Source organism: Brassica rapa, chromosome A03 (genome assembly GCF_000309985.2).
Source record: "Brassica rapa cultivar Chiifu-401-42 chromosome A03, CAAS_Brap_v3.01, whole genome shotgun sequence".
Lineage (NCBI taxonomy): Eukaryota > Viridiplantae > Streptophyta > Magnoliopsida > Brassicales > Brassicaceae > Brassica > Brassica rapa.
Genome location: NC_024797.2, coordinates 5,573,880 through 5,593,575, shown reverse-complemented (window position 1 = coordinate 5,593,575; position 19,696 = coordinate 5,573,880). Strand labels below are relative to the sequence as shown.

At 28.9% G+C, this 19,696-nt stretch overlaps 2 protein-coding genes across 5 annotated transcripts; both read left to right on the top strand.

Moving 5' to 3' along the window:
* The first annotated feature begins 292 nt into the window (after positions 1-292).
* LOC103856922 (chaperonin 60 subunit beta 3, chloroplastic) lies at positions 293-3,710 on the top strand. 2 transcript variants are annotated; one of them, XM_033288651.1, is made up of 14 exons: positions 293-495; positions 699-895; positions 989-1,114; positions 1,192-1,425; positions 1,505-1,747; positions 1,829-2,063; positions 2,146-2,315; positions 2,391-2,468; positions 2,538-2,609; positions 2,690-2,794; positions 2,874-2,966; positions 3,050-3,142; positions 3,225-3,351; positions 3,454-3,710. In XM_033288651.1, the coding sequence occupies exons 2-14, from the start codon at positions 710-712 to the stop codon at positions 3,465-3,467; spliced, it is 1,776 nt and encodes a 591-aa protein (XP_033144542.1). In that variant the 5' UTR covers positions 293-495; positions 699-709; the 3' UTR covers positions 3,468-3,710. The 2 variants fall into 2 exon arrangements, with proteins under 2 accessions (XP_033144542.1, XP_033144543.1); XM_033288652.1 differs by having other exon boundaries at positions 322-499.
* A 265-nt stretch (positions 3,711-3,975) lies between these two features.
* LOC103856921 (pumilio homolog 12-like) lies at positions 3,976-9,677 on the top strand. 3 transcript variants are annotated; one of them, XM_009134047.3, is made up of 7 exons: positions 3,976-6,491; positions 7,142-8,267; positions 8,344-8,506; positions 8,596-8,759; positions 8,847-9,105; positions 9,209-9,328; positions 9,426-9,677. In XM_009134047.3, exons 2-6 carry the CDS (start codon positions 7,237-7,239, stop codon positions 9,317-9,319), a joined length of 1,728 nt encoding a protein of 575 aa, XP_009132295.1. In that variant the 5' UTR covers positions 3,976-6,491; positions 7,142-7,236; the 3' UTR covers positions 9,320-9,328; positions 9,426-9,677. The 3 variants fall into 3 exon arrangements, with proteins under 3 accessions (XP_009132295.1, XP_009132291.1, XP_009132292.1); XM_009134043.3 differs by having other exon boundaries at positions 9,420-9,677; XM_009134044.3 differs by having other exon boundaries at positions 3,976-6,541; positions 9,420-9,677.
* The last annotated feature ends 10,019 nt before the right edge of the window (positions 9,678-19,696 follow it).

Genomic DNA, 19,696 nt, shown 5'->3' with positions numbered 1-19,696 from the left:
ACAAAATCAGATGGGGAGAGAGGGAAACTGACTGCAGATAGATGATAATAAGGGATTTGGGCTCATCCTATATTGCCCAACACGTTACTATTTAGTATTATGGCCCATATTAAATTATAAAACACTAATTTAACCGAAATTATATTAAAACCAGTGGCACAGACAAGTTTTTTTTTCTAAGAAAGGCCCACAACAGCACTGTTCAAACAAGGGCAAAACGACAACGTATTAGTGTTTCGCACGTGTCGAAAATGATTTAAACAGTTGACAAGAAGCTCACTCGTATAAGAGTGGAGTTGGTAGGGTTTAAGTTCTAGACGCTTCCAAATTTAACCGATCCGACGGCTCAGATTAAACCACTTTTGTATCGAATAATTAAAATAAAAAAACCATTAGTTTACAGACGCATAAATCAATTTCTTCAAGACATAACCCCTCATTTGCTAAAACCCTTGATCCAGCCTCCCTCCCTCTCTCTCTCTCGATCAATTCTCAGTAAGTATATAAAGTTGCAATAGTCTTTAGATCTTCAATACCTATTTGTTCGAGTGTTATTAGGTAGAAAGTTGTTTGCTTTTAGTTTTGCTCTTCGATGATTACAAAGTTTGGATCTTTTAACTGTTTTGTAGATCACTGAATCGTAAAGTTATCATTTTTTTTTAATGTTTATTCGTTATTGTTTTTTTTTGTTTGCAGAGAAAGTGGAACCATGGCTTCAACCTTCAGCGCAACGTCTTCCATAGCTCCTCCTTCGAGCAGATTATCATCTCTCGTCTCATCAAACTCTTTTGGAAAGAGTCTAACTTTCGCTCAGAGGAAAGCGAGGTTCCCCAAGATCTACGCGGCTAAGCAGTTGCATTTCAATAAAGACGGCACTGCCATTAGGAAGCTTCAAGTGAGAGTCTCTCTAATGATAATAAATACTTTTCGATTTTCACCAGCTGTTTTGCTTTTTTTTCTAATGAGTGTCGTTTTCATTGTGTTAAAGGCTGGTGTGAACAAGCTTGCGGATCTGGTTGGAGTCACTCTAGGTCCTAAAGGCAGAAACGTTGTTCTTGAGAGCAAATACGGTTCACCAAGAATCGTTAACGATGGTGTAACTGTCGCTAGAGAGGTATAATGGTTGTTCCATTACTGTACTAGCCTTTCCTCTTTGTGGGTTTTAAGATTCTTTTTGGTGTTTCTGTTAAGGTTGAGCTTGAGGATCCAGTTGAGAACATTGGTGCTAAGCTAGTGAGACAAGCTGCTTCCAAGACCAATGACTTAGCTGGTGACGGAACTACCACTTCCGTTGTTCTTGCGCAAGGTCTCATCACTGAAGGTGTGAAAGTGGTGGCTGCTGGTGCAAACCCGGTGTTGATCACCAGAGGTATCGAGAAAACCACCAAAGCTCTTGTTGCCGAGTTGAAGAAAATGTCAAAGGAGGTACTTTATTATACACTAATCAGATTCTTGTGTTCTTTGCTCTGTTTCATTCGCTGTGCTAAGAGTGATTGTTTTGCAGGTGGAAGATAGTGAGCTTGCGGATGTTGCAGCGGTTAGTGCAGGAAACAACTACGAAGTAGGCAACATGATAGCGGAAGCAATGGCGAAAGTTGGACGCAAAGGTGTTGTCACTCTCGAGGAAGGCAAAAGCGCTGAGAACAGTCTCTACGTTGTTGAAGGGATGCAGTTTGATCGTGGCTACATTTCTCCTTACTTTGTCACCGACAGTGAGAAGATGTGTGCAGAGTACGAGAACTGCAAGGTAATAATCACTGTCTATTAGTTAAGCTGATAAGGAAAAACTTGTTTTGAAACTATCTCTCTTTGTTCTTGATTGGTGCAGATGTTTCTTGTTGACAAGAAAATAACGAACGCTAGAGACATTATCAGTATCCTGGAAGATGCGATTAAAGGTGGTTACCCGCTTCTGATCATTGCTGAAGATATCGAGCAAGAGGCGTTGGCGACTCTTGTTGTTAATAAGCTTCGTGGTACTATCAAAGTTGCTGCTTTGAAGGCTCCTGGATTTGGAGAGAGGAAGAGTCAGTACCTTGATGACATTGCTGCTCTTACGGGAGGTGAGACCAAAAAAATAGTAAATGTTCCTTTCACTAATGTTTAGTTCTAAAGTTGATGTGCTGTTTGTTTTTCTCTTTGCAGCTACTGTGATTAGAGAGGAAGTTGGACTTCAGTTGGAGAAAGTTGGACCAGAGGTTTTGGGTAATGCTGGTAAAGTGGTCCTCACAAAAGACACTACGACCATAGTTGGTGATGGAAGTACTGAAGAGGTTGTGAAGAAGAGAGTTGAACAGATCAAGAATCTTATCGAGGTATATCTGAAAACCCACTCAAGTATGGTCTCTTGTTGGTTTGTTTTGTTAATTCAAGTCTCTGGGTTTGTGTAGGCTGCTGAGCAAGACTATGAGAAGGAAAAGCTTAATGAGAGAATAGCTAAATTATCAGGCGGTGTTGCTGTAATTCAGGTGAAGATTACTAAGTAAAAAAAAAGCGTAACTACATGTGGTAAGTTCTAATGGTTTAACATTCATTAGGTTGGAGCACAAACTGAGACAGAGCTTAAGGAGAAGAAACTGAGAGTTGAAGATGCTCTTAATGCTACAAAGGTAACATCATATTCTCTAAGCCAAGAATCTTGAAATGCTTCATTTTGTGAGACTAATTGATTGAGCGTTTAATACATTAGGCGGCTGTGGAAGAAGGTATTGTTGTCGGAGGTGGATGCACTCTGCTAAGGCTTGCATCGAAAGTGGATGCTATTAAAGAGACTCTAGCAAATGATGAAGAAAAGGTTAGTGTATACGAGTTACACAGTATGAGTGATACCTTGGGTCTTAACACTGTTTTTTGTGATCAATGTAAACCTTCAGGTTGGAGCTGACATTGTTAAGAAAGCATTGAGCTACCCATTGAAGTTAATCGCCAAGAACGCTGGTGTTAATGGCAGCGTTGTCAGCGAGAAGGTAAATAACAGTATGAAGATTTGCAAGTTTTGAGTCTTTGGTATAGAGAGACTTAAGTGAATGGCTGTTTTTTTGGTTGACAGGTACTCTCTAGCGACGACCCAAAGCACGGTTACAACGCTGCAACAGGCAAATACGAAGATCTGATGGCTGCAGGAATCATTGATCCCACCAAAGTGAGAAAAGATGTTTATATCCTCTGCAGATAGAAATCTTTTGTTTCCCATTGCTAACCAAGTGTGTGTTTTTTTGTTAAAGGTCGTGAGATGCTGCTTGGAGCATGCTTCATCAGTGGCTAAGACATTCTTGATGTCTGATTGTGTGGTTGTGGAGATCAATGAGCCTGAATCAGCAGCTCCTGCTGGCAACCCTATGGGCAACTCAGGTTTGTCTTTTAAGTTTTTTTTTTCTTGAATCCTCTTAAATATCACTGTATCAGCGAATAATATGCAACTTTTTTTTTTTCTGATTCTCTGTTGATATTCAGGCTATGGCTTCTAAGTTATCAATGAGAGAATAGAGGAAGCAAAAGCTACGGCCAAGTTCTTTAGTTATTAAATCTGAAACGTCTTTTATCTGATGTAAACAACTTTCAAAATCGACAGTCGCAAGAGTAGTTCCATTGTGATTCATATCTTTTAGTAGCCTTTTTGGGTTTGTTCACAATCAGTTTTACAAACCTAAGGAGAAGAGTATTATTGATGGGAACACAACTTTTAGAGTAATTTCAAAGTTAATCATATCCTTCCTTGAAATGTTTAGTGGGACTCATATATCTTTCATGACCTACAGCTTTTTTGGGGTTTCTTCGTAATATTTTATGACATCACAATTTAGAATTTGGAAGTTGATAGCAAGCTCAAACAAAAGAGAGCTAATTTAGTTGTCTTCCTTCCATGAAGCTTCTTCTTGCTATTTTGGTTTATTATTTAATCCAGCAACACGAATTTACAGATGAGAAAAAAAATTCTTACACCTTTATGAGTATTTTCAAAGTCAATCTGACTTCAAAAGTTGCAAGTGGGTTCCACTGTGATTAATATCCTTCCTAACCTTTTTTGGTTCTTGTTCTTGCATAATTTTATTGTTATTATGATCTAATCATGAATAAAAATGTGTTCATTTTTTCTATAGAACAGAGTATGCGTGTGGGAAAAACCTACATTCTGTATAGCAAAACTCAAAAATGAAGAATAAGAAGAGAATTCACAGATGAAACTATTTGATTTGATTTTTTTTCTTGCTTTTTATGTTTCATGTGTCTAATGCATTATGATTTGAAGTACTATAAAAAGGGTTTACTCGGAATTGGATTGATGTTTTTCTTCACTATGAAAACACAAATGTGACGGTTGTTAAATAAAGTCTATAATGGTCGGTCTAAAACTAAACACGTACCTCTCAATGTAAACGCATATATGTTTCTTTGGTGACTTGGGGAGAGTTAGAATCTGATTGGCTCGACTAACATGTAGTTTGATCGTGTTCTCCGGATCGAAACAAGTGATCTTTGATCTTAAGAATTGAATAGAACATTTTTAGTTGTACATATCACGTGATAATGGAGAAGATGTTTGATTGCACTAAATTGATAGACTGTGAGCTATGCAGATTAGGGTTCCAAACTTCCAGCGGTGCTTGTCACCGTTCGCTATCATTTGATTTTCAAGAAGGGAATATTTTTACGGCTAAACTATTTGATTATTGTTTAACTGATATTATTTGAAGGAAGCTATATATATTTAATTACTTGCTTTAAAGAATATGTACCCATGATCATATTGTTAATTGTAAGAGTATTTTCTCGTAGGGTAGTAGATTCCTGAGTTATTACCTCAACTACTAATTTACAAGACAAATGGTTTCTGAAGGCTTCGATGCTTCAATGTATATATATTATTGGAATGGTTATTATTATTTTGTTTCTGCAAACTTACGAATTCATCAAAATTATATTGTTACTAGAAAAAGAAAATTGTATTGTTACTCGAAAAAAGAAAATTGTATTGTTACTCAAAAGAGTGAAACACTGCAAGTAAACACGCTCCATGTTGACAATGAATTTTAAGGTAAAAACAACAGTTTCGTGTCTTCCTAGAAACTTCTGGTTCTGTATTGCTCAACAATCTCCGTTATGAAACCGAGACATTCGTCAGAAACTGAAATGACTAGAATAATTGAATTGTGGCAAGCAATACCAAGCGGAGCGGCAAATAATTTACGAATGCTAACTAAATATTTTATATTATAAAAATTAAAAGTATTGATCCTTAGAAAATCAAATAATTTATTTTAGCATTTGGACTGTTTAATCGAAAACCAAGAGTTGTACTAAAAGAAATGACCATTCCAACAACTATAGATCACACAGTTCATCATAGGAAAAATGGATGAAACTTTGCTTAGCCTCATATTTAAATATTTTGTGTGCAAAGAAAAAGAAAACAACAGAGATTCATTTTTATATGCTAGAAACACACAATAGAAACATAATTGAATATGTATATATGCACAAGAGTCTTTGTTAAGCGTTTGTAGAAATATACGTTATAAAACGTTTATTGATGTACACATATGTCTACGTGTATGTGTGTATATATAGAGAAAAAGAAGGAACAGAGCCATAAAGAAACAGAAAGAAAAAAGGAGCAGAAACGTACCAAAAGAAGTAAGAGAAAGACTCGGTATCAGTTGTGACCCAAATATCATAAAAGCCCTTTCCATTTTCATGCACTCCTCTTTTTCTAATTACTTATTACACTTCTCATCATCTTCCCTTCCTATTTGTTTTTCTATTTTCTTCCCATTTAATTTAATTCATTTCTCATCTTCACTTTGAAAATCAAATCAGTAGATCTGATTTACAAAAAAAAAAAATTATGTATCTTTTTTATTGAGAAATTTGGCCCAATAACCATAAAAAATTAAAATTAAGAAACTAACCAAACTTCCTCCTCTCTCTATTCCTTATCATTCCTATACTTCTCTATAGCTTATGGTTAATTTCTTAGTTTTAGTTTGTTTTTTTGGTCATTTCACCAATTCATCCTTTAATTTAATTCTTTTTGTCTATTTCCTTCCCATTTATTTCATTTTTGAAGCTGTAAAAAATAATTTATTCTCACAAAATCAATCATAAGATCTGGTTTTCCAACAGTTTATTTGTTTTTTCTGTACTTTTAATTTTGAACACAAAAAGTACTTTTAATTTTAATTTTGTTATACTCTCTATATTTCTCCTTCTTCTTCACGCCGCCTACCAAATATAAACACACTCTCTCTATCTGTAGCTTGCATTCTCTTTGCATTTTCCTCTCAGTTGTTTTTATCTTTTCACTGTTCTCTCTTCTTCTTCTTGTTTTTTTGTTTCCTCTTTCAGAAACAAAATTGTTTTCTTTTTATATTTTGGTTTTTAATCTTTTGTTTCCCTTCCTCTCTTTGCGTGTGTGAGATTTTTTTCCTCCCTTCATCACCTTTTGTCGATTGGTGATTTTATATGTTAATCTTGCTTCTTCGACCTCACTGGTAAACAACAATCTCTCTCACATTGTCTTCACAGAGATTTTTATCATCCAGTGAGTTTTTTTTGTCTAAACATGGAGATTTGATCAGAAAAAAAAAGATCAGATCTCTTTTTTTTCTTCATTTTCTTTTCAACCCTTTATCTGGTCTTTGATCATCGTACATTAACTCAGCTCCTTTTCTCAAAGTTGATCTTTTTTTATAAGTATGTTGTTGTGTCTGATAATTACAGATTCTTCTCCTCTGGTTTTGGTCCGTACAGTTTTTGGACTTTGATCATCTTTTGATTGTGTTAAAGGACTCATGATTCATGTTACTTCTGTTTGATCTCAAATGAACAGTTTTATACGTACAGAGTTGATTCAGCTTCTAGTGACACAAATTATCTTTTAAGATGAAAAAAAAGTAATTAAAAATGAATGCTTTGTTGCTGATTATTAGTGGTGGAGTTTTTTTTTATCTGAAATGTTTTGCTTTTTGTTTTTTTGGATGTACTTGAAGATCCTACCAGTGCTCTATTTTATAATAGTTTTATAAAGTCTTCTTGATCTTTTTTGTCTGGGCCTCTTTTGTCTGTATCTTCCCATCAAACTTTTACATAGTTAGTTTTGGTGTTTATTTATAATAACATAAGTATTATTGTTTTGTTGCAGCTGTCTCAGGAGTATTGTTCACTGATCGTCACAACTTGGACTTGAAAGTTTGGAACTTCTCGGTGTGTTGAGTGTACTAATCATCGATCTTGAGGATGGGTCATAGAAGAAGAAATGAGCCAGAGTTTGATGAGTTTGAGAAGCTTCTTGGAGAGATTCCAAAAGTTACTTCAGGAAACGACTTTAGCCCTTTCCCTATGTGTTTTAGCTCAAGAAGATCATCACCATCCATAATCCAAGATCTTCCTGGTGGCCTCTCTGCATTTGCTGAAGGAAACTTAAACTTTGGAACCCCAAATCAAACTCTGGAGTACCCCCATGATACGTTCACTCCTTCTTACAACTCTCCAAGTAGCTCACCTTTTGTGTATGACAAGTTTGATTCAAGAAAACTCGATCCACAAATGTTTAGGAAGCTGCAACATGTTGGTTACTTTCAGAATGCTCAGCCGCAGCCTCACAATCACGCTTTGGATCATCAGTCTCATATCAACTGGAGGAGTAACGAAGAAGGGAGGATGAATCTGCAAGAAGAACACTACATGTCTCTGAACCCTCATTGCCTCTACCTTTACAACAACAACCCTTTGATGGAAACTCCTCCAAGACGGGAACATTTCGATTATCACCGAGCTCATGATGGTGATGAAAGCCTGAGGAGTTTGGATGGGGTGGTAAGGAAGAGAATGTACTATCCAGAGAAGATCCTTATGAGATCAAACACCGCTAAAGTCATAAACTACGGTGCTGGAGATGATGATACACAAAGCGGAAGAAGACTTTGGTTCAACGAAGATCTTGCAGTGAGCCTCAACAACTTGACATTGCAACAACCTCCAAAGTATAACTCTCCTGCAGGTACAAAAGCGAAGATATATCACATGGCCAAAGATCAGTACGGTTGTCGCTTCCTTCAGAGAAAATTTGCTGAGGGAGATGGTAAAGATATCGAAATGATCTTCAACGAGATCATTGTCTATATAGGTGAGCTTATGGTAGACCCTTTTGGCAACTATCTAGTTCAGAAGCTGCTTGAAGTATGCAGCCAAGATCAGAGGATGCAGATTGTTCATTCCATTACTAGAAAACAAGGAGTGCTTATCAAAATCTCTTGTGACATGCATGGGTAAAATAAAAAAACAGTAGATTTGAATATGTAATGTGTTTTTATTTTTCTTTACCTGACGTGGTCTTTATAACAGGACTAGAGTTGTTCAAAAGATGGTTGAAACGGTTAAGAGACAAGAGGAGGTTTCAATGATCATGTCTGCTTTGAAGCATGGCGTTGTGAGTTTGATAAAGAGTGTAAACGGTAATCACGTTGTTCAACGATGCTTGCAGTATCTGTTACCTCACTGCGAGAAGGTAACACAACTTTTCTTCACTGTTTTTTTTAAAATAAAATTTGAACTGTTAAGAGAATGTGATTTAAGCTTCTTCTTTTATTTCTTCAGTTTCTTTTTGAAGTAGTGATTGCTCACTGTGTTGATCTTGCAACTGATCAACATGGATGTTGTGTTCTTCAAAAATGTATTGGCTATTCCAAGGGAGAACAAAAGTACCACTTAGTCACTGAGATTGCCTCCAATGCTCTACTCCTCTCTCAACACCCTTTTGGGTATTATTACATGTTTTATAGATCTTTTCTCTCTTTTGAATCCAATGCTTGAGAAAAAGAGCAAACTTGTTTTTTTTTTAATTGCAGGAACTACGTTGTTCAGTATGTTCTTGAGCTACAACTTCAATGGGCTATCAACGGGATCCTAGAGCAGCTAGAAGGGAACTACACCGAGCTATCCATGCAGAAATGTAGCAGCAATGTAGTTGAGAAGTGTCTGAGACTAGCTGATGACAAACACCTAACTCGTATCATCAGAGAACTCGTAAACTATGGTCTTCTTGACCAAGTTATGTTGGATCCTTATGGAAACTATGTCATTCAAGCAGCTCTAAAAAGGTCCAAGGTAAAACACACAAATCACAAAACTGTTGACTGATTTTACATTCAGTCCCTAGGGAATGCAGATTTTGTTTCAAGTTCAGTCTCTAAAGATGGGATTGTTGCAGGGGACTACTGCTTATGGTCTTTTGGTTGATGCTATTAAGCTTCATGTACCATCTCTACGTACCAATCCTTACGGTAGAAAAGTCCTATCTGCACTTTGCTCGAAGAAGTAAAATCAGCAGGTAAAAAAATATCCTGGAGAAGAAATTTTTTGTTTTTCTCTTTTTGTCACTTGATTTTACTGTTAATGTGTTTCCTTTTTTTTCTTGACAGTTGCAGATTTGTAGCAAAAGTTGATGTGTTGTTGTTGTTGCTTGTTGGTCAAGTTACCTTGTAAAATGTAATGTGTAATAAGGAAGCGTAGTTCGCAGGTTTATGGTTTAAAGATCCAAAGAGACAAAAGATTCAGAATGGCTTGTTTTGTAATCTGATCTTACAATCAATCTTTGTTTTGTAATCTGATCTTACAGTCATCTTTGTTCTGTAGTATCGAATTAAATATTTCTTATTATACATGAAAAGGGTAATCAATTATGAATAATAATAATAACGCCCTAAAGAAGCTGATCTGTATCCTAAAAGTGGCCACAAATACAAAACAACTAGGCTAACGTCTGCGCTATTGGGAGTAGGGATGTTCAATCCGGATATCGGTTCGGTTTCGGTTCGGTTTTTTTCGGTTTTCGGTATTTCGGTTAGTAAAATATAACTACCATTCTAAATCCATATTTACTTCGGTTCGGTTCGGTTTATATACCGTCGGTTTTCGGTTTATTCGGTTTTATACCAAAAAACATAATTATTTTGTTTGAGATCATATTATATGAATTTTAGAGTCATATTGTCAACACAGTCATTTATTAAAAATATATTAAATGTTCAAATAGATGAACAAAAAAGTAAAAATGTTTCTACCATCAAATAAAATAATCAATTCTATAACTAAAATCAAAGCTTGAAATTTTGAAAATAAAAATATGAAACAAAACAGAAACATAAAAGAAAAGTTTTTCCACTCTTCCATATTTAGTGTTCATTAAAGTCATGCTTTTTCAATTGAAAATTTTCCATTAATTATTGTCCATCAAATTTATAATCTTCATATTAATTAAGTGAAGACTAAAATAAATCAAAAAGATCAAAAAGACTTAGAAAATAAGATGTATGAATTGCGATGTATTGTTATTTAGTTATAGTTCAAGTGTTTTACAAATTAAGGTTTTTTATTACTATAAAATTATGGTAATAGTTATTAACACAAATTTAACAAATAGATTTTCATGTATTGTTTTAAAATAGATACATATTTACATGTTTCTACTTTTAATCGGTTTTGTTCGGTTTATTCGGTTTAATCGGTTATATACCAAGCCATATCCAAATCCTACGGTTTTTATAAAATTATATCCATTCGGTTTATATGGTATATACCAAAACCAAACCATATTGTCTATTTCGGTTCGGTTCGGTTCGGTTTTACCATATTGAACAGCCCTAATTGGGAGGGATAAAAATAATTTATATATATATATAGATTTATTTTTGTGTATTTATTTGTTATGTATATAATTAAATTAGAGTAAACACGTAAATCAAAACAATATCTCTTGTTTATTTATGATATTTTTTTGGTAAATAAAAAAAACATTTTATTTAACTAAATTTTAGCGACATGGACATAGATATATAGTATATTTTAACTCATCTATCAAAAAATTCTTGTAATTCTAGTTTCTAAATAAAAATCTCAAGTTTACGTTATTTTCTCTAAAAATAAAAACTTTCCAAAAATAGTAAAAGTTTATTTAAAAAATACAATATATTGATCAAAAATTCTAAAAGAATACTCATCTATCAACAAATATTTTTATTATCCTAATTTCTAAATCACAATCCTAAATATACAATGTTTTATTAAAAAAAAGTGAGAATTTTCCAAAAATAGAAATTTTTAAGAAAATTATTTAAAAATACAATATATTCATGAAAAATTCTTATAAAATACTCATCTATCCAAAAATATTCTTTTTATCCTAATTTCTAAATCACAAACCCTAATCTACAATATTTCTCAAGAAAATGAAAACTTTCCAAAAATAGCAGTTTTAAAGAAAATTATTTAAAAATACAACATATTCAAAATTCTTAAAGAATACTCATGTATCCAAAAATATTTTGTTATCCTAATTTATAAATCACAAACCCTAATCTACAATATTTCTCAACAAAATGAAAACTTTCTAAAAATAGCAGTTTTTTAAAAAAATATTTATAAATACAACCTATTAATGAAAAATTCTTAAAGAATACTCATCTATCCAAAAATATTCCTGTTATCATAATTTCTAAATCACAAACCCTAATCTACAATATTTCTCAAGAAAATGAAAACTTTCCATAAATAGCAGTTTTTAAGAAAATTATTTATAAATACAACATATTCATGAAAAATTCTTAAAGAATACTCATCTATCCAAAAATATTATTGTTATCCTAATTTCTAAATCACAAACCCTAATCTACAATATTTCTCACGAAAATAAAAACTTTCCAAAAATAGCAGTTTTTAAGAAAATTAATTATAAATACAATATATTAATGAAAAAATCTTAAATAATACTCATCTACCCAAAACTATTCTTGTTATCCTAATTTCTAAATCACAAACCCTAATCTACAATATTTCTCAAGAAAATGAAAACTTTCCATAAATAGCAGTTTTTAAGAAAATTATTTATAAATACAACATATTCATGAAAAAATCTTAAAGAATACTCATCTATCCAAAACTATTCCTGTTATCATAATCTCTAAATCACAAACCCTAATCTTCAATATTTCTCAAGAAAATGAAAACTTTCCATAAATAGCAGTTTTTAAGAAAATTATTTATAAATACAACATATTCATGAAAAATTCTTAAAGAATACTCATCTATCCAAAAATATTCTTGTTATCCTAATTTCTAAATCACAAACCCTAATCTAGAATATTTCTCAAGAAAATGAAAACTTTCCAAAAATAGCAGTTTTTAAGAAAATTATTTATAAATACAACATATTCATGAAAAATTCTTAAAGAATACTCATCTATCCAAAAATATTCTTGTTATCCTAATTTCTAAATCACAAACCCTAATCTATAATATTTCTCAAGAAAATGAAAACTTTCCAAAAATAACAGTTTTTATGAAAATTATTTATAAATACAACATATTCATGAAAAAATCTTAAAGAATACTCATCTATCCAAAACTATTCTTGTTATCCTATTTTCTAAATCACAAACCCTAATCTACAATATTTCTCAAGAAAATAAAAACTTTCCAAAAATAGCAGTTTTTAAGAAAATTATTTATAAATACAACATATTCATGAAAAAATCTTAAAGAATACTCATCTATCCAAAAATATTCTTGTTATCCTAATTTCTAAATCACAAACCCTAATCTACAATATTTCTCAAGAAAATGAAAACTTTCCAAAAATAACAGTTTTTAAGAAAATTATTTATAAATACAACCTATTAATGAAAAATTCTTAAAGAATACTCATCTATCCAAAAATATTTCTGTTATCATAATCTCTAAATCACAAACCCTAATCTTCAATATTTCTCAAGAAAATGAAAACTTTCCATAAATAGCAGTTTTTAAGAAAATTATTTATAAATACAACATATTCATGAAAAATTCTTAAAGAATACTCATCTATCCAAAAATATTCTTGTTATCCTAATTTCTAAATCACAAACCCTAATCTAGAATATTTCTCAAGAAAATGAAAACTTTCCAAAAATAACAGTTTTTATGAAAATTATTTATAAATACAACATATTCATGAAAAAATCTTAAAGAATACTCATCTATCCAAAAATATTCTTGTTATCCTATTTTCTAAACCACAAACCCTAATCTACAATATTTCTCAAGAAAATAAAAACTTTCCAAAAATAGCAGCTTTTAAGAAAATTATTTGTAAATACAACATATTCATGAAAAAATCTTAAAGAATACTCATCTATCCAAAAATATTCTTGTTATCCTAATTTCTAAATTACAAACCCTAATCTACAATATTTCTCAAGAAAATGAAAACTTTCCAAAAATAACAGTTTTTAAGAAAATTATTTATAAATACAACCTATTAATGAAAAATTCTTAAAGAATACTCATCTATCCAAAACTATTCCTGTTATCATAATCTCTAAATCACAAACCCTAATCTTCAATATTTCTCAAGAAAATGAAAACTTTCCATAAATAGCAGTTTTTAAGAAAATTATTTATAAATACAACATATTCATGAAAAATTCTTAAAGAATACTCATCTATCCAAAAATATTCTTGTTATCCTAATTTCTAAATCACAAACCCTAATCTAGAAAATTTCTCAAGAAAATGAAAACTTTCCAAAAATAACAGTTTTTATGAAAATTATTTATAAATACAACATATTCATGAAAAAATCTTAAAGAATACTCATCTATCCAAAAATATTCTTGTTATCCTATTTTCTAAATCACAAACCCTAATATACAATATTTCTCAAGAAAATAAAAACTTTCCAAAAATAGCAGCTTTTAAGAAAATTATTTATAAATACAACATATTCATGAAAAAATCTTAAAGAATACTCATCTATCCAAAAATATTCTTGTTATCCTAATTTCTAAATTACAAACCCTAATCTACAATATTTCTCAAGAAAATGAAAACTTTCCAAAAATAACAGTTTTTAAGAAAATTATTTATAAATACAACCTATTAATGAAAAATTCTTAAAGAATACTCATCTATCCAAAAATATTTCTGTTATCATAATCTCTAAATCACAAACCCTAATCTTCAATATTTCTCAAGAAAATGAAAACTTTCCATAAATAGCAGTTTTTAAGAAAATTATTTATAAATACAACATATTAATGAAAAATTCTTAAAGAATACTCATCTATCCAAAAATATTCTTGTTATCCTAATTTCTAAATCACAAACCCTAATCTACAATATTTCTCAAGAAAATGAAAACTTTCCAAAAATAGCAGTTTTTAAGAAAATTATTTATAAATACAACATATTCATGAAAAATTCTTAAAGAATACTCATCTATCCAAAAATATTCTTGTTATCCTAATTTATAAATCACAAACCCTAATCTACAATATTTCTCAAGAAAATGAAAACTTTCCAAAAATGACAGTTTTTAAGAAAATTATTTATAAATACAACATATTCATGAAAAAATCTTAAAGAATACTCATTTATCCAAAACTATTCTTGTTATCCTAATTTCTAAATTACAAACCCTAATCTACAATATTTCTCAAGAAAATGAAAACTTTCCAAAAATAACAGTTTTTAAGAAAATTATTTATAAATACAACCTATTAATAAAAAATTCTTAAAGAATACTCATCTATCCAAAAATATTTCTGTTATCCTAATCTCTAAATCACAAACCCTAATCTTCAATATTTCTCAAGAAAATGAAAACTTTCCATAAATAGCAGTTTTTAAGAAAATTATTTATAAATACAACATATTCATGAAAAATTCTTAAAGAATACTCATCTATCCAAAAATATTCTTGTTATCCTAATTTCTAAATCACAAACCCTAATCTACAATATTTCTCAAGAAAATAAAAACTTTCCAAAAATAGCAGTTTTTAAGAAAATTATTTATAAATACAACATATTCATGAAAAATTCTTAAAAAATACTCATCTATCCAAAAATATTCCTGTTATCATAATTTCTAAATCACAAACCCTAATCTACAATATTTCTCAAGAAAATGAAAACTTTCACAAAGTAGCAGTTTTTAAGAAAATTATTTATAAATACAACATATTCATGAAAAATTCTTAAATAATACTCATCTACCCAAAAATATTCTTGTTATCCTAATTTCTAAATCACAAACCCTAATCTACAATATTTCTCAAGAAAATGAAAACTTTCCAAAAATAGCAGTTTTTAAAAAAATTATTTATAAATACAACATATTCATGAAAAAATCTTAAAGAATACTCATCTATCCAAAATATTCTTGTTATCCTAATTTCTAAATCACAAACCCTAATCTACAATATTTCTCAAGAAAATGAAAATTTTCCAAAAATAACAGTTTTTAAGAAAATTGTTTATAAATACAACCTATTAATGAAAAATTCTTAAAGAATACTCATCTATCCAAAAATATTCCATAATCTCTAAATCACAAACCCTAATCTTCAATATTTCTCAAGAAAATGAAAACTTTCCATAAATAGCAGTTTTTAAGAAAATTATTTATAAATACAACATATTCATGAAAAAATCTTAAAGAATACTCATCTATCCAAAAATATTCTTGTTATCCTAATTTCTAAATCACAAACCCTAATCTACAATATTTCTCAAGAAAATGAAAACTTTCCAAAAATAACAGTTTTTAAGAAAATTATTTATAAATACAACATATTCATGAAAAAATCTTAAAGAATACTCATCTATCCAAAAATATTCTTGTTATCCTAATTTCTAAATCACAAACCCTAATCTACAATATTTCGCAAGAAAATAAAAACTTTCCAAAAATAGCAGTTTTTAAGAAAATTATTTATAAATACAACATATTCATGAAAAAATCTTAAAGAATACTCATCTATCCAAAAATATTCTTGTTATCCTAATTTCTAAATCACAAACCCTAATCTACAATATTTCTCAAGAAAATGAAAACTTTCCAAAAATAACAGTTTTTAAGAAAATTATTTATAAATACAACCTATTAATGAAAAATTCTTAAAGAATACTCATCTATCCAAAACTATTCCTGTTATCATAATCTCTAAATCACAAACCCTAATCTTCAATATTTCTCAAGAAAATGAAAACTTTCCAAAAATAGCAGTTTTTAAGAAAATTATTTATAAATACAACATATTCATGAAAAATTCTTAAAGAATACTCATCTATCCAAAAATATTCTTGTTATCCTAATTTCTAAATCACAAACCCTAATCTACAATATTTCTCAAGAAAATGAAAACTTTCCAAAAATAACAGTTTTTAAGAAAATTATTTATAAATACAACATATTCATGAAAAAATCTTAAAGAATACTCATCTATCCAAAAATATTCTTGTTATCCTAATTTCTAAATCACAAACCCTAATCTACAATATTTCTCAAGAAAATGAAAACTTTCCAAAAATAGCTGTTTTAAGAAAATTATTTATAAATACAACATATTCATGAAAAAATCTTAAAGAATACTCATCTATCCAAAAATATTCTTGTTATCCTAATTTCTAAATTACAAACCCTAATCTACAATATTTCTCAAGAAAATGAAAACTTTCCAAAAATAACAGTTTTTAAGAAAATTATTTATAAATACAACCTATTAATGAAAAATTCTTAAAGAATACTCATCTATCCAAAAATATTTCTGTTATCATAATCTCTAAATCACAAACCCTAATCTTCAATATTTCTCAAGAAAATGAAAACTTTCACAAAGTAGCAGTTTTTAAGAAAATTATTTATAAATACAACATATTCATGAAAAATTCTTAAATAATACTCATCTACCCAAAAATATTCTTGTTATCTTAATTTCTAAATCGCAAACCCTAATCTACAATATTTCTCAAGAAAATGAAAACATTCCAAAAATAGCAGTTTTTAAAAAAATTATTTATAAATACAACATATTCATGAAAAAATCTTAGAGAATACTCATCTATCCAAAAATATTCTTGTTATCCTAATTTCTAAATTACAAACCCTAATCTACAATATTTCTCAAGAAAATGAAAACTTTCCAAAAATAGCAGTTTTTAAGAAAATTATTTATAAATACAACCTATTAATGAAAAATTCTTAAAGAATACTCATCTATCCAAAAATATTTCTGTTATCATAATCTCTAAATCACAAACCCTAATCTACAATATTTCTCAAGAAAATGAAAACTTTCCAAAAATAGCAGTTTTTAAGAAAATTATTTATAAATACATCATATTCATGAAAAAATCTTAAAGAATACTCATCTATCCAAAATATTCTTGTTATCCTAATTTCTAAATCACAAATCCTAATCTTCAATATTTCTCAAGAAAATGAAAACTTTCAAAAAATATCAGTATTTAAGAAAATTATTTATAAATACAACATATTCATGAAAAAATCTTAAATAATACTCATCTATCCAAAAATATTCTTGTTATCCTAATTTCTAAATCACAAACCCTAATCTACAATATTTCTCAAGAAAATGAAAACTTTCCAAAAATAGCAGTTTTTAAGAAAATTATTTATAAATACAACATATTCATGAAAAAATCTTAAAGAATACTCATCTATCCAAAAATATTCTTGTTATCCTAATTTCTAAATCACAAACCCTAATCTACAATATTTCTCAAGAAAATGAAAACTTTCCAAAAATAACAGTTTTTAAGAAAATTATTTATAAATACAACCTATTAATGAAAAATTCTTAAAGAATACTCATCTATCCAAAAATATTCCTGTTATCATAATCTCTAAATCACAAACCCTAATCTTCAATATTTCTCAAGAAAATGAAAACTTTCCATAAATAGCAGTTTTAAGAAAATTATTTATAAATACAACATATTCATGAAAAATTCTTAAAGAATACTCATCTATCCAAAAATATTCTTGTTATCCTAATTTCTAAATCACAAACCCTAATCTAGAATATTTCTCAAGAAAATGAAAACTTTCCAAAAATAGCAGTTTTTAAGAAAATTATTTATAAATACAACATATTCATGAAAAAATCTTAAAGAATACTCATCTATCCAAAACTATTCTTGTTATCCTATTTTCTAAATCACAAACCCTAATCTACAATATTTCTCAAGAAAATAAAAACTTTCCAAAAATAGCAGTTTTTAAGAAAATTATTTATAAATACAACATATTCATGAAAAAATCTTAAAGAATACTCATCTATCCAAAAATATTCTTGTTATCCTAATTTCTAAATCACAAACCCTAATCTACAATATTTCTCAAGAAAATGAAAACTTTCCAAAATAACAGTTTTTAAGAAAATTATTTATAAATACAACCTATTAATGAAAAATTCTTAAAGAATACTCATCTATCCAAAAATATTTCTGTTATCATAATCTCTAAATCACAAACCCTAATCTTCAATATTTCTCAAGAAAATGAAAACTTTCCATAAATAGCAGTTTTTAAGAAAATTATTTATAAATACAACATATTCATGAAAAATTCTTAAAGAATACTCATCTATCCAAAAATATTCTTGTTATCCTAATTTCTAAATCACAAACCCTAATCTACAATATTTCTCAAGAAAATGAAAACTTTCCAAAAATAGCAGTTTTTAAGAAAATTATTTATAAATACAACATATTCATGAAAAATTCTTAAAGAATACTCATCTATCCAAAAATATTCTTGTTATCCTAATTTCTAAATCACAAACCCTAATCTACAATATTTCTCAAGAAAATGAAAACTTTCCAAAAATAGCAGTTTTTAAGAAAATTATTTATAAATACAACATATTCATGAAAAAATCTTAAAGAATACTCATCTATCCAAAATATTCTTGTTATCCTAATTTCTAAATCACAAACCCTAATCTACAATATTTCTCAAGAAAATGAAAACTTTCCAAAAATAACAGTTTTTAAGAAAATTATTTATAAATACAACCTATTAATGAAAAATTCTTAAAGAATACTCATCTATCCAAAAATATTTCTGTTATCATAATCTCTAAATCACAAACCCTAATCTTCAATATTTCTCAAGAAAATGAAAACTTTCAAAAAGTAGCAGTTTTTAAGAAAATTATTTATAAATACAACATATTCATGAAAAATTCTTAAAGAATACTCATCTACCCAAAAATATTCTTGTTATCCTAATTTCTAAATCGCAAACCCTAATCTACAATATTTCTCAAGAAAAAAAAAACATTCCAAAAATAGTAGTTTTTAAGAAAATTATTTATAAATACAACCTATTGGTGAAAAATTCTTAAAGAATACTCATCTATCCAAAAATATTCCTGTTATCATAATTTCTAAATCACAAACCCTAATCTACAATATTTCTCAAGAAAATGAAAACTTTTCCAAAAATAGCAGTTTTTAAGAAAATTATTTATAAATACAAATATTCATGAAAAATCTTAAAGAATACTCATCTATCCAAAAATTTTTGTTATCCTAATTTTTAAATCACAAACCCTAATCTACAATATTTCTCAAGAAAATGAAACTTTTCAAAAATAACTGTTTTTAAGAAAATTATTTATAAATACAACCTATTAATGAAAAATTCTTAAAGAATACTCATCTATCCAAAAATATTCCTGTTATCATAATCTCTAAATCACAAACCCTAATCTTCAATATTTCTCAAGAAAATGAAAACTTTCCAAAATAGCAGTTTTTAAGAAAATTATTTATAAATACAACATATTCATGAAAAATTCTTAAAGAATACTCATCTATCCAAAAATATTCTTGTTATCCTAATTTCTAAATCA

Coding starts and splice junctions, on each gene's coding strand:
- LOC103856922 (XM_033288651.1), top strand. CDS start 710: ATGGCTTCAACCTTCAGCGCAACGTCTTCCATAGCTCCTCCTTCGAGC. Junction 2,795..2,873: donor TAGCAAATGATGAAGAAAAG/GTTAGTGTATAC, acceptor GTAAACCTTCAG/GTTGGAGCTGACATTGTTAA. Junction 2,967..3,049: donor GCAGCGTTGTCAGCGAGAAG/GTAAATAACAGT, acceptor TTTGGTTGACAG/GTACTCTCTAGCGACGACCC.
- LOC103856921 (XM_009134047.3), top strand. CDS start 7,237: ATGGGTCATAGAAGAAGAAATGAGCCAGAGTTTGATGAGTTTGAGAAG. Junction 8,507..8,595: donor TGTTACCTCACTGCGAGAAG/GTAACACAACTT, acceptor TTATTTCTTCAG/TTTCTTTTTGAAGTAGTGAT. Junction 9,106..9,208: donor CAGCTCTAAAAAGGTCCAAG/GTAAAACACACA, acceptor GGATTGTTGCAG/GGGACTACTGCTTATGGTCT.